Genomic DNA, 13063 nt, shown 5'->3' with positions numbered 1-13063 from the left:
CGCGCACAGGTCGTGATCGCGACGAAATGGGGGAGTGGAGCGGTATTGTTTCTTTCGTCGTTGTTAATTGATCCCCCGTCTAACTGGGGCTGTTTGTTGCAGTGCACGCGGGGGGCTTGGACTTCATCATCGAGCCGCAGGACGTGGTGGTCGAGCAGGGTGGTCCCGCGAGATTGGACTGCGAGGCGAAGAGCGTGTTCGGGACGCCGAGCATACAATGGCGGACGGACGACGGTCAGCCGATCACGTTTATCGGAGACAGTTATCGGTAAAAAGCGTAATTATGTGTCGCTGAGATTCAGAGAGAGAGAGAGAGAGAGAGAGACTTTCTTCTCTCATCTCTTGCGATGTGTCCCTTCCCGGCTATCAGATCTGAAAGGAGCTTTCCCGATTTTCATTTGTAGATCACAGCTAGCGAATGGGTCCTTGTACATAAATAGCGTATACGCCGGTAGTGCAGAATTAACTGGAAGTTATCAGTGTTTAGCCTCCATAGATAATGTCGGAGCGATTGTCTCCCGGACAGCCACGATCAAGCTAGCAAGTTAGTATCTAGATACAGATCTTTAGTACGTAATCGCGCTTGAAATATGTCTGCGAGGTACACGGTGTCTCGGAGAAAAAGTAACGCTAAATCGCACTTCAGACATTGCGTGTAGCGTATTCGTAAAGTTTTCGAGATTCCTCGAGGAATAGGCGAGCGCGCCGTAATGTAAAGATCAACTTTCTTCGAAGGTCTGCCCGGCTTCGAGAGGGAACCTCAGGATACGATGGTTTATGCAGGGCAGATCGCGTATTTGAGTTGCGCCCTGCCCGCTTCCTCGAGTTTGCTGAAAGTGCAGTGGTTGAAGAACGAGCATCCGTTAGTACTCGAGACAAGTCGGATGACGATCTTACCGTCAGGTACGGCGACGTTGCTCGAGTCAATTAGACGTCAATTTAATTTGTCTCGCTGATCACTTTTCTCGCAGGCGCTCTGGAGATCGACGATGTTCAGTATCACGACTTTGGTTCGTACAGATGTAACGCCAGCGGCTATGGCCAATACAGACTGAGCAACAAAGCACAATTAGGATTACTGTCTAGCGACATCGGTGAGTTCTCGTTTATACGAAGTGATATTTGGATATCCGGCAAAATAGTGAAGCTAGAGAAATCGTCATACCTGTGTGTGTGTCTCGATTGTGCAGATGAGGGATCTAGCGCTCCAGTATTCATCGCACAACCTTTGCAACAGACAGCTGTCGAAGGATCCGACGTGACTCTCGAGTGTGCCGCCAATGGTTATCCAAAACCGACAATCTTATGGCTGAAGGACGGCGTTGCTCTCGATCTGGCGTCACTTGATTCTAGGTATCGGATAAAGCTGGCTACGCACACTTTTCGTAACAGTAATCGTAAGACGTAACGTAAGAATTGCGATCGAGTATTCATAAAAATGGCGACCTTACAATTCGACGATTCTCAACATGATTGGTCAATTCTTACATTACCAGGTATGTAAATATAAAACCGGAATTTTTACATAGAAAATACACGTTTATTGTATGAAAATGATAAAAAATATTTTATTCGAAGTATTGCCCATCGCTAGCTATACATTTTTCCCACCTGTCTGACAATTTGTGGATGCCACGCCAAAAAAACTGTTGCTCTTTTGAGGCAAACCAGTCATCGAGCCATTTTCGTACATTTTCGTAAGAAGTGAAGCGCTGCTTAGCAAGTGCGTGTCCCATCGATGCAAATAAATAGTAATCGGACGGAGCCAAGTCTGGTGAGTAAGCCGCATGCGAAAGTATTTCCCAACTAAACGCCTCAATTGTTTCCTTGAGGAAACCAGTTTTGCTGTGTGTGATGGTGTATTATCATGAAGCAAAATCACTTTGTGTTGCCTTTTTTTATATTTTGGTCGTTTTGCACGCAAAGCTTGATTCAAATCGATCATTTGTAGTCGGTAGCGTTCAGTATTAACGGTTTGGCCAGGTTTTAGCAGCTCATAATAGATCACACCCTTCTGATCCTACCAAACACAGAGCATTGTCTTCCGTCCATAGCGATTTGGCCTTACAGTCGATGTCGATGGTTCGCCTGGAGTTACCCATGATCTTTTACGTTTAGGATTCTCAAAATATATCCACTTTTCATCGCCAGTCACAATTCGATGGAGAAATGACTTTCTTTTGTACCTGGCGAGCAGCATTTCGCATGTGGTTTTTCGGTTTTCCTGCTGTCTTTCATTCAGTTCATGTGGAACCCATTTTCCCATCTTCTGGATCTTTTCCATGGCTTTCCAACGTATGGAGGCGGTTTCTCGTGTCACATTTAATTGATCCGCGAGTTGTTGTTGCGTTTGAGTGTCATCCTCATCCAACAATGTAATTCGCTGCCTTCAAACTTTTTCGGTGGTCTTCCACGTTCTTCGTTTCTCACGTCAAAATCGCCACTTTTGAATTTTTTAAACCACTCAAAGTACTGTGATTTACCAAGAGCATGCTCACCGTAAGCTTCGACAAGCATTCGATGCGATTCTGCAGCAGTTTTCTTCAAATGGTAACAGAAAATCAATGCTGTCCGCAAATCGTAGTTTCCAGGCACAAAATTCGACATGTCCAACGCTATTACAAACTATGCTGTTGTATGAAACTTGTATTGTTGTGAGTTGAAAATCTTTGTCAGAGATGTCAACAAGGAAATGGCGCCAATGACGCGGTTTGACGGTAACTACATTGACAGCTAGGGCCATCTATGGGCAAATTCCGGTTTCATATTTACAGACCTGGTACGTCTTACGGTTACTGTTATGAAAAGTGTGTGTTGCCAGCTTAATTCGGAATAATGGCCCGCTCGAGTGGGATAAATGTGGATATTAACGATGAGTATGTTTCTTCAAGATATCGGAAACTCGCGGCTTCTAGTCTCACGATCATGAACGTCAGGGAATCCGACCATGGTTCGTATCAGTGTCGTGCGGAGAACGAAGTCGAATCATTAGACGCAGTCGCCGAGCTGATTGTGCAAGGTGAGCCTGGGACGCGGGTAAAATTATTCATACGCGATTCACAAAGCTGGCGAGGCTTTCATGCTGATTAAATGGATCCTTAGTTCCGCCGAAATTCACAAAGAAGCCGGAGGACAAGGTGGCGAGTGAGAATCAAGATTTGGAATTTGAGTGCGAGATCTACGGAAAACCGGAACCGAAAATCACCTGGCTGAAGAACGGCGAACGCATCACATTTAGCGCGTATTGGCAGATCGTCAATGGGTGTGTACATCTTTGAAGTTTTGTATCTTGCGAAAGTAATCTCGTGATCTGTAACTGTCACAAGTAATGGCTCCTGCACACAGGACGCGGTAATGCTTGCCGCGCGACGGAAGTTCGCACGACAGCCAATCAATATGCTGCTTTCCATAATAACCTTCTAGCTCTTACGGAAAAACAACATATTTATTGGCTGTCGTGCGAACTTCCGCCGCGTGGCAAACATTACCGCGTTCTATGTGCAGGAGCCATAACCCTTTGATTTTTCCGTCCGCAGAAACAATCTGAGAATCAACGGGCTGTTGCCGATAGACGCGGGTATCTTCCAGTGCATAGGGATGAATCCTGCTGGTAGCGTCCAAGCGGCAGCGCGTCTCACGATTAATCAGCCCAGTGAGTCTTACGATGATATTGCAGCGTGCATTCGTATTCCTCGTTGATATTGATCGGCCGACAAATGTCGTTTATGAACAGCGTTTCGTTTCCTTACACTTGTTTCACGTACTTTTTTTTTATTGATGCTTTTTAGTAATTTTTTTTTAAGACTCGAACTTACTTTTTTTTACTAATTTCTACATTTCGTTATTTATACATTCTTTTCTGTATTTCAGTTTTTAATTTTGTCTTTATTTATTTTCTTCCCTCTCGCGTTTCCTGCTGATTAACCGTTCTGCATGCTAACACCAGAGAGGACAAGCATTCACAGAATAACAACTCCAAAGACAATTCCTAAGAAAAAACTACTGCAATTGCACCGGCAGTTGTACAATAAAACCTGGCAGCATCCCAGCACACTCTTAGGACACACGTCGTCACTCACGCCGAATCCTTCGGTCTCGATAAGCTCCTCCGACGATCCATCGGACCTCCCGAGCCCTGTTAAATATCCTAATTCCCTTTACGACCCAGACTCCCGTTTTGTAGATGACACAGATACTCTGGAGGCGTTCGAGGGAGGTGTACCGTCCCCGCCGAGGAATCTGAGTCTCGTTATCGTTACCGCGAGATTCGTCACACTGCGTTGGCAAGAGCCAACAGAGAGTACGAACAGCGACTCCCTTAATTATTACATCCATTATAAACAGGAAGGGGGTGTGAGGTAATTATATTGTCTTTGGAGTGAATGGAAATGCGCATAATGGAATGAACCGAAATACGTGCAAGTGGATAGAGATATGCATAAATAAATTCATGTAGGAATACATACGAATAAATTTGCACAATAAGTTTATTTCTGTATATTTTCCTATTCACTCGTGTATACTTCTGTTTATTCTGTTGCGTGTATTTATGTTACGCCTCTATATTTTTAATTAATTGTTGTTTGCTCGCTTGCAGGGAGAGAGTCGTCAACACGCAACAGAAACTGGAGGCTATGATACGTGGTTTACAGCCCAGTATGACGTATCAGTTCCATGTGGTTGCGCAAAATGCTCGAGGAACCAGTGCGCCTAGTGAAGTATTACAAGTTACAACGCTGATAGAGGTAAGAGCGGCATGATATTGTTATAGTGGTAAAAACTATCGCGCGACTATCTCTTCATTTGTCTAAATATTTCGTGCAATCTCTCACACATAGGCCAATGTTCCTGGACCTCCAATGAACTTGGAAGGTCACGCGACGAGCAGCATGAGTATTACCTTATCATGGGAGGAACCACAAATTATTAATGGTCGAATATCTAAATATATTATTACATTTATGGAGGTACGCAATTGTATAAATAAATTTTCTCCTGTAAATGTTGAATTGTTATGACGAGCGATTCAACGATTAATTTTGTTGTCAGGGCGACGGTGAGGAGGTAATGCGTGAAACTACTAGTACAACGTACGAATTGGTAGATCTCGTGCCTTATACGGAATACAGTATTAGAGTTCAAGCGGTTAACGAAAATGGTCCAGGCGCGTTTAGCAAAGATATCGTAATTCGGACTCACAGCGCACAACCCACGCAACCACCGCATAATGTTACATTAGAAGCAGCTAGTTCAACGGTACGTACTTCGTCAAGAGGAAGATCTGCTTCTGAAGAGTATTCTCCGAATTCATAATACTCTCCATAAAAGAAGGAGGGCGTACTAGGTGGCGGCGGGACGCCGTGCGTTCGAGATCTGCGTATCTTTTCGTTCCAGAGAGAGAAAAATATCGAGAGCACGGTTTTGCTAAGCCGGGACTCGAACCTGGAACCTTTTGCTTGCCGGGCGACTGCTCTAAACCACTGAGCTACCTGACGCTCCACGCCTACGACGCTCTCCTCTCCCTAGATAACGCTCAGAGATGCCGTTCGGAAGCGACATCTCTGGCGCGATCCCGAACGCACGGCGACTACAGAGAGAAACAATGTTACTGTACCAAATGGTACAGCTCTGTCAGTCTCTCAAAGTCAAAGGTTGCTATCCTTTAAGACCTGCTGTCCATGTATGCCCGTCTCCACCGTTGCCCCTCCTCATCCGGTGCAAATAATACAAATAAGCCCCGGGGTGCTTGGACGCAATGCGCCATGGGGGATCCACCATAGAAGAAGGAAGGCATACTATTCGATATAAAATTTGGATGTATATCTTTCAGAGTATTATTGTAAGATGGGAGCCTCCGCTTGAGGGACAGAACGGGATTATCACGGGTTACCGGATCCGTTATCGCAGATATCCGCATGATCGACGAACCCCGATTACGGTGACGACCGAAGGAAACCAACGTTTACACGTACTCAATGGGCTCGAGAAGCACGTGGTGTATCAGGTTCGCATATGTGCCTTCAATGTCAATGGGACTGGGCCTTGGACCGAATGGACGAAGATAGAAACATATGAGAACGACTTAGACGAGACGAAAGTACCCAACGCACCCAGTAATCTGAAAGGTGAGAAATCTCTGTCACGATGTGTAAGAGATACTCTTGAATGATATCTCTCATAAAACGTCTCTGTTATCACTTGCAGCGAATGCTGTGGGAGATTCTATATTGGTGACGTGGCATCCGCCGAAAGATCAAAGTATAAAAGTAAGGAAGTATAAATTAGGTTGGGGCAAAGGGTACCCCGACGTTGAGATACAAGTTCTTGACGGAAAGCAACGTTCTTTTGCTATCAAACCCATAGGTAAAAAGTATATTCTACTTTTAGTATGAGACGAGAAATAAAGAAAAAACGTTCAGATTTTATCCTCTGTCTCTTTTCTGTCGTGGTTTAGAACCGACAACGGAGTACGTAATATCACTGAGAGCAACGAATAATATCGGCGACGGTGAGCCAGCGTACGCGAATGTAAGAACTCCCGAACGTTTCGTATCTGAATCTGCAGTGCCTTTAATACCACCCGTTGGCCTTAAAGCTATTGTACTCTCGGCCACTACCGTTGTATTATATTGGACCGACACGACTTTATCGAAGAGCCAAGTACGTTTATTTGCGTCTATTTCGTTCTATTACGAGACTTCGCAGGGTGATGCGCACGAAGTAAAATGTCAAGCAGAAAAATCTATAACCAGCAACACTTATTTTTAGTATGTCACCGATAACCGGTATTACATGGTGCGTTATATGCCCTACCATCACAGTACCAATCCTAGATACAAGTACTACAACGCCACCGACTTGAACTGTATGATTCATGACTTGAAACCCAACACGCAGTACGAATTCACAGTCAAACTGGTGAAGGTGTGGAAAATGAATGGATTATACACTGATTAACACGTCGAGAAGTGTAAATGCGCTACAGAGCTAATCATCTTCGCAGGGTAAACGCAGCTCTCCGTGGAGTATGGTCGTTCTGAATCAGACCCAAGAAGCCGCGCCCGCTGCTGCACCCCGAGATCTGACTATTCAAACTAAAGAGGATCGTCCAACCTCCGTTCACTTGCGATGGCAACCTCCCAAGCAACCTAACGGATTAATCACAGGTTAGTGCGATTGTTCTAAAATCGTTGAAACTTGGAGAGATATGTCTGACGAGTATATTTTGGTTTTCAGGATACCTCATCATTTACTCCACCGACAACAAAAAATGGGATCGTGATTGGCAGGTCGAGGCTGTTATCGGCGACAAGTTAGACACCGTCATAAAGGTTCTGCAACCTAATACAATGTACTATTTCAAGATCCAAGCCCGCAACTCTAAGGGATACGGACCGTTCTGCTCGGAAGTGTCGTTTAAAACGCCACAAAGTAAATAATCGGATTTTTATTTGATATTTATCATCATTGTTGATTGTGGGAAATTTATTGTTTTTATACGATATGTACTTTCTCTTTATATATATACATATACAGTGCAATGCCTGTATTAATCTGATTGTACATACGCGAAATGTATAATACTATTTGTATATATGTTATTTTTATGCTTGATGCATTTTGCAGTTTGTTGTTTGTTCATGAACTGTTGTGTTAATTATTGTGTTTATTTTTATCCCTATGGTAGGCAATGGCATGGATATCTATGATGAATTGCATGGTCGAGGTAAGACATCAGACTCTGTCCTTTCATTGGAATTATGCATGTTTCCAAGCATGTCCTGTTGCATTGTAAAAAAGAATTTTAACACTATCTCCCCTCTTCTTTTAAATATGTAACAAATTACAATTCTTCACACATCTTTATAAACGTTATCTTTATAAGAAATAACAAGTGTGTGCGTGTGTGTGTGTGTGTGATATTTGAATATCTTGAGAAAATAATTTAAGAGATATAATTCTAAAATATAATTTTATTTTCATTTCCACTTTTTTTCCAGATGGACGTGGTCTCTCAAATATATTGATTTACATCATAGTGGGTTGCTCTGTCGTTTTTACCACTGGTATAGCGGTAGTGGTCGTTGTGATGTGTTGCAAACGTAATCCGAACTCGCCGGATCGAAAAAAAGGGTACAATTATTCATTTGTATAGTCGTTAAGCACTCTCAATCATAGTACAATTGTAATGACGTCAATAATATTTTTTCCCACCTACAGATACATGAAAGACTCGAATCAGAAGACGAATATCAAACCTCCGGACTTGTGGATTCATCACGATCAAATGGAACTCAAGGCGCTTGAGAAGTCGTCGTTGAACGGTGAAGCGTCGACCAGCGGTGTCACCAGTAATACATTACCCAGATCGGGCAATTCGGAGTATAATCAGGATAACGTGCACGGCAACTCCAGTTCGCTGGACAAGCGTACTTACGTGCCAAGTTACATGGGTAAGTCGCGCGATATCACGGCAAAGTGAACACCTCGTCGCACTGTCACAGATCAAACACTATCGCTCCCTGAGATACACTCGAGCAAAACTAATAGCAATCTGTTTTGTTAATTTGCTTAAGCGACAACGTACGTGACTTCTCTGTCGCGCACAGTTTGGTAATTTTCCCCTGATATTAGTATTTCAGTTGCTACACAGTGCACGTAGAAAGAAAGAGAAAGGGAGACAACTCATGCGTTTCAGTTTTGCAGTTTACCCGCTTTTGTTATTTGGTTGCTTCTTATCAATGTCTCATTAGGTAACACTGACGAGAAGTGCTCGACCCTGAGCAGGCAACACAGTCGTGGAAGTCACAAACCTAAACTTATTTCACTTCCCGTTGACAGTGCACCTTTACATCAACGTAAGTAGCAGTGAGGTTGCCAGTCACAGTACTTGTAGCCACATGTATATACACGCTTTCATGCTGAGCACTTTTACGAACCATTTTGATTATTCCGCAGCGATACTCTCACACGAACAATAGACGGCACACCATCGATTATTCGCAGTCGTTGTTTTAATGTAGGTATCAGAGTGTTTAAACTTATTGCAGCTATAGCTACTGCTACCCCAATCGTCAATACCAGCATGTCGCAGCCGACTATTCACAGTTCGTGCAGCGACACGTCGTCGGTCAGGCAGAACTATCCACGATCAGTCGCGCAGTATAGTTTGAGCCGGGCGCACGTCACGCTGGAACCCACGCCGGAATCGAGTCCAGATTCCTGCAACATGCCGAATTCGTACGAGCCATTGCAGAGCCAGGTGAGATTCATACAATCCTTACTAATAACTTCCAATAAAGAGCCAAGGTTCATTGAAGAAAAAAATCGAGAAATCTAAACGAACTTCTTGTGACTGTTTTGTTATTGTAGGAAAAGTGGCAAGGATAATATATTATTTTCTCTCTCGCTTCGCAGTTATCATATGGTACCAGCAGTCAGTCATACAGCGGAAACACTCAATATGGCCCCGGTCATTATGGTAATAGCAATCAGCCAATGAGCAACACCGTCGGTGTGGAAAGCAACAGCAGCAAGCGATTGCAAGGGCATCCACTTAAGAGCTTCAGCGTGCCGGCGCCGCCGCCGCAGAGCGCCCCTTCCACACCAGCGCAACAGAAGCACGGTGGTTGGTGTCGTTGCTCATTATTCCTACACTTTGGTCCATATTCTGAATTCTCTTTTACCTATAAAAGTGTCTCTAAAAGAGGCTTAGGAGTCACCTGATTGGCTGAGAAGCTACATTTAAGGCACTTTCATCGATAAAAAAGGATTCAGAATAACTGAACTTCTCCCATTATCGCCTGTTTCTCCTAATTGCAGTGTCGCAAGTGACGGTGAGGCCAACGATGTCGGGGAGTCCGTACAAGAAGCCGCAGAGCTCGTCGTCGCAATTAGCAAAGAATCGCTTAGCTTCCGTGTCAAATCCGGCACACACTTCGGAGGAAGTAGAACGGTTAAAGGTAACCATCATTCCCGACTATATTTTGTACTTGTTTGTATGTCCTCATGCAATTTATGGTCATCATATAATATCGATTTGACTCACTTGCTTCATAGGATTGCTAATGAAGTCTTACTGCATTTACAGCCTTCGTATAGCACTGAAGAATTGAATCAAGAAATGGCCAACTTGGAGGGTCTAATGAAAGATCTGAATGCCATAACAGCATCGGAATTCGAATGCTAAAGTAGGTTCCTAAACCGTGTGCCATCCTAACTGATGGATAGACTGCAAACGCCACATTCTCAATGTTAGTACCCGAGAGGTAAATCAATTACGACGCTTTGGCTATTTGTACTGAGTTTCTGCCTCTCGTATCCAATACGATTATCATTGCTGTTACACCAGGAAACCGATGTCGCGCGAGTTAATTAGCGCCGATGAACGGCGCAATTGACGAGTGGTCCGAAATCGACTCGAAATCTGACGGTATTGCGATTGGAATCGCGCGTATGACGATTGGCGGTGGCTCGTCGGATCACTCTGGGTCCGACTGACGTTTCCTCTCTCTCCGGTACTAGCGTTGCTTATTTCGAGCGCGAGACTCAAAGCTATATACACTTGCCAATATATTCCGACAGCCGATGTCGCACGTTCTCGCAACGTATTTTTGATAACGCGAGCGCGCGTGAGTTATTACCGCGTTGCAGTCGCGCGTGACAGAGCTCGATGTGCGCACGACGTTGTAGAAATGTTTGCAGTGTGCAGTCGCGTGTGTGTGTGTGTGAGTGTGCTGGGCGCGATACAACACTGATCGGGACGCGAATCGACCGACACTGACTGATCGCGGCATGTTTCTACGATGTGTGAGAGTCAATTTGCACTTGACTTCAGTACGGTTCGGACACTTTTTCTCCATTTCCTCGATCAGTTTGGAACGTGGCCAATAATCCACTGGAAGAACTTGATTAAAGTTCCGTTTGGGACGTCGTTGCGTGCGGACGTGCCCACTGAGCAGTGTATAGGAGCGATAGTTTGAGTTATTTGGGTTAGATAGGGCTTAGTTAGGGGTTCAAAGAAAAGACGGAAGAAGAGGACAGTGTGCTGAATGATCACAAATATCTTCGGGGAAGATCGAAGCACGGTACTCTAAGCACCAAACTCAAAAAAGAAAAGGAAGAACATGATTCTCGAGAATTGAGTGTCCAAACCGTATCGAACCAAATGTACAATAATCATAGTCGAGCCAGGCGCGAATAAAAAAAAACGTAACATTCTTCTTCAACATTTGCATGAAAGTCCAAGGTGGCTTGACTCGTTCAACGGCACCCTTTAATAATTGTGCTTACGTGCGTTCGACGAGTGCAGCAGTCTTGCCTAAACGAAGAAGAGGAAGAAGCGAAAGAGGAGGAGGAGGAGCAAATTCGTACTGTGTGCTGCGCGTACTGTTGTGTAGTCCCAGCGAAAAGCTCATGCGTCGCTATCTCGTTGCTAACTCGTAATTCATATTTGTATAATCATATTCTTCATCGTTGCTAATGATTGCCATATTTACGCTTAAAAAAGATGAAGCGCGCGTGAGCCGTTCGGTCGAGTAGTGAATTTTTACGGTCCAAGGTGGAGGGCGGCGAATGAATATACATATTTGTTCTATTTTTGTATCTATTGAAAATCGGTTCGAGCGAGCGGAATGCTTTGTTGCATGTTCTCTCTCGCGTTTTGGAGTTTCGAGACGCGTCCGTTTCCACTCTCCATGATATTACGTTGCTCGAAAGAGAGTAAATTCTGTATTCTCGTCGAGATATCTCGCACAAATATTGATTGCTCGTTCGACGCAAGTGGGATATCCTGTTTTTACGCTTTTTAAGGACCGTAAAGTTTTCGTGGCTTAATTCGGACGGCCTTAATGAGACGTTTCACGTTAAGTTGTCTTGAACTCAATAACCTTGGCAGCTCGCATTTGAAGATGGTTTCGTGCGCGTGTCCTTCGTTGTAGCGACCATCTAGTATTACGATCTCATTGGGAAAAAAAAAATATTATTTTAGAGTTAACGCGAAATAATCGAGTATATATGGGTATTACGATAGGCTGTTTAGTGTAACGGAGTCAACGATCAACTTACTTTGTAGATCGGTCGCGAAACTCGATAATGCGAAATTTGGTTATTTCGCGGGATTTAGCGACGCGATCGGTTCCGGCCGATCTACCGCTGTTTCTACATAGCTGATCTATTTTATCGTAACAGTAAAGATTGCGTTATCGGCAAGTGCGGTCAATTTAAATGAAATAAATTTTATTCTTTCCATACGAGTCGCGCTCTCGCGAGCTGAAGTATTATTGATAAAAGTTGTATACAAATATTTTTAGTGGGATATATACATACTTTGTATGGATTTGTATTTTACTTACGTCGGGTACACGATCACGAGAGAGAGAGAGAGAGAGAGAGAGAGAGAGAGAGAAGAAGGGGGAAAGAGAGAGATAGAGAGAATGTGTGTGTGTGTGTGCGCGCGCGTGCGAGAGAGAAAGGCGCTGTGAGAAAGAGAGAACAATTCTTAGAAAGAAATTTTATAAACGTAACGCAATGCTCAATTTACTGCTATCGGGAATCGTCGAGATATACGCATATATCCAATATTTCTATCCAAACATTTTATATAAAACCATTTACTGCCACGATAATGCATATCCGTCAAAGTACATACATACACACGTTTCCTTCCAATGCTGAAGACTCTTGTTCGACGAAGCATTAGCGCGTGAGACGCGAGGAAATGCATTTTTCGCGCGTATTTCAATTCAGATCAATATAACATGTAACGATCGTCGCGAGGTAAAAGTATGCTTGTAGAATTTCGAATTGTACTCAATCACCTTTTGGGATACTTTTGTATTTTCGTAGCTATTGTGAAGTATTGTACAAAAGTCTTGTATATTAAGGATGTTGCGCGGTGTGCGAGTTGACCAGAGCTTGAGCGAGACAAATCGAGTCTCTGGCGGCTCTGCTGAGCGTCAGAACGATTTAGAAAGCCGTGACGCGTGTGTAGCGAGTCTACGATCGACGATGATCGACGGCGGTTCACAACTCTCGTGTTTGTCTCACTCGAGTCCCGAGCAAC

At 44.0% G+C, this 13063-nt stretch overlaps 1 protein-coding gene across 6 annotated transcripts in view; it reads left to right on the top strand.

The window, feature by feature from the left end:
• Nucleotides 1-12333, top strand: part of LOC116844510 (neogenin) — a 36428-nt gene extending 24095 nt beyond the window's left edge. The window contains exons 2-27 of one of the 6 annotated variants that reach the window (XM_032816107.1): nt 103-268; nt 405-544; nt 736-903; nt 972-1094; nt 1191-1353; nt 2892-3019; nt 3103-3262; nt 3537-3652; nt 4184-4358; nt 4598-4745; nt 4839-4967; nt 5050-5256; nt 5831-6125; nt 6205-6363; nt 6455-6660; nt 6769-6924; nt 7004-7166; nt 7237-7431; nt 7688-7726; nt 8001-8133; nt 8221-8453; nt 8754-8858; nt 9051-9262; nt 9418-9628; nt 9823-9962; nt 10091-12333. In XM_032816107.1, the coding sequence (XP_032671998.1) occupies nt 103-268; nt 405-544; nt 736-903; nt 972-1094; nt 1191-1353; nt 2892-3019; nt 3103-3262; nt 3537-3652; nt 4184-4358; nt 4598-4745; nt 4839-4967; nt 5050-5256; nt 5831-6125; nt 6205-6363; nt 6455-6660; nt 6769-6924; nt 7004-7166; nt 7237-7431; nt 7688-7726; nt 8001-8133; nt 8221-8453; nt 8754-8858; nt 9051-9262; nt 9418-9628; nt 9823-9962; nt 10091-10189 (4169 nt within the window). In that variant the 3' untranslated portion in view covers nt 10190-12333. Of the gene's footprint in view, nt 1-102; nt 269-404; nt 545-735; nt 904-971; nt 1095-1190; nt 1354-2891; nt 3020-3102; nt 3263-3536; nt 3653-3946; nt 4359-4597; nt 4746-4838; nt 4968-5049; nt 5257-5830; nt 6126-6204; nt 6364-6454; nt 6661-6768; nt 6925-7003; nt 7167-7236; nt 7432-7687; nt 7727-8000; nt 8134-8220; nt 8454-8753; nt 8859-8958; nt 9021-9050; nt 9263-9417; nt 9629-9822; nt 9963-10090 lie in introns of those variants that run through there. The other 5 variants (XM_032816104.1, XM_032816103.1, XM_032816105.1 and 2 more) reach the window with 5 other exon arrangements.
• Nucleotides 12334-13063: the final 730 nt, after the last annotated feature.

This window comes from Odontomachus brunneus, unplaced genomic scaffold (genome assembly GCF_010583005.1).
Source record: "Odontomachus brunneus isolate Ranch 3 - 2012 unplaced genomic scaffold, Obru_v1 Obru_scaffold_042, whole genome shotgun sequence".
Classification (NCBI taxonomy): domain Eukaryota; kingdom Metazoa; phylum Arthropoda; class Insecta; order Hymenoptera; family Formicidae; genus Odontomachus; species Odontomachus brunneus.
The sequence above is the reverse complement of the archived record's forward strand: the minus strand, read 5'-3'. Positions and strand labels throughout refer to the sequence as shown.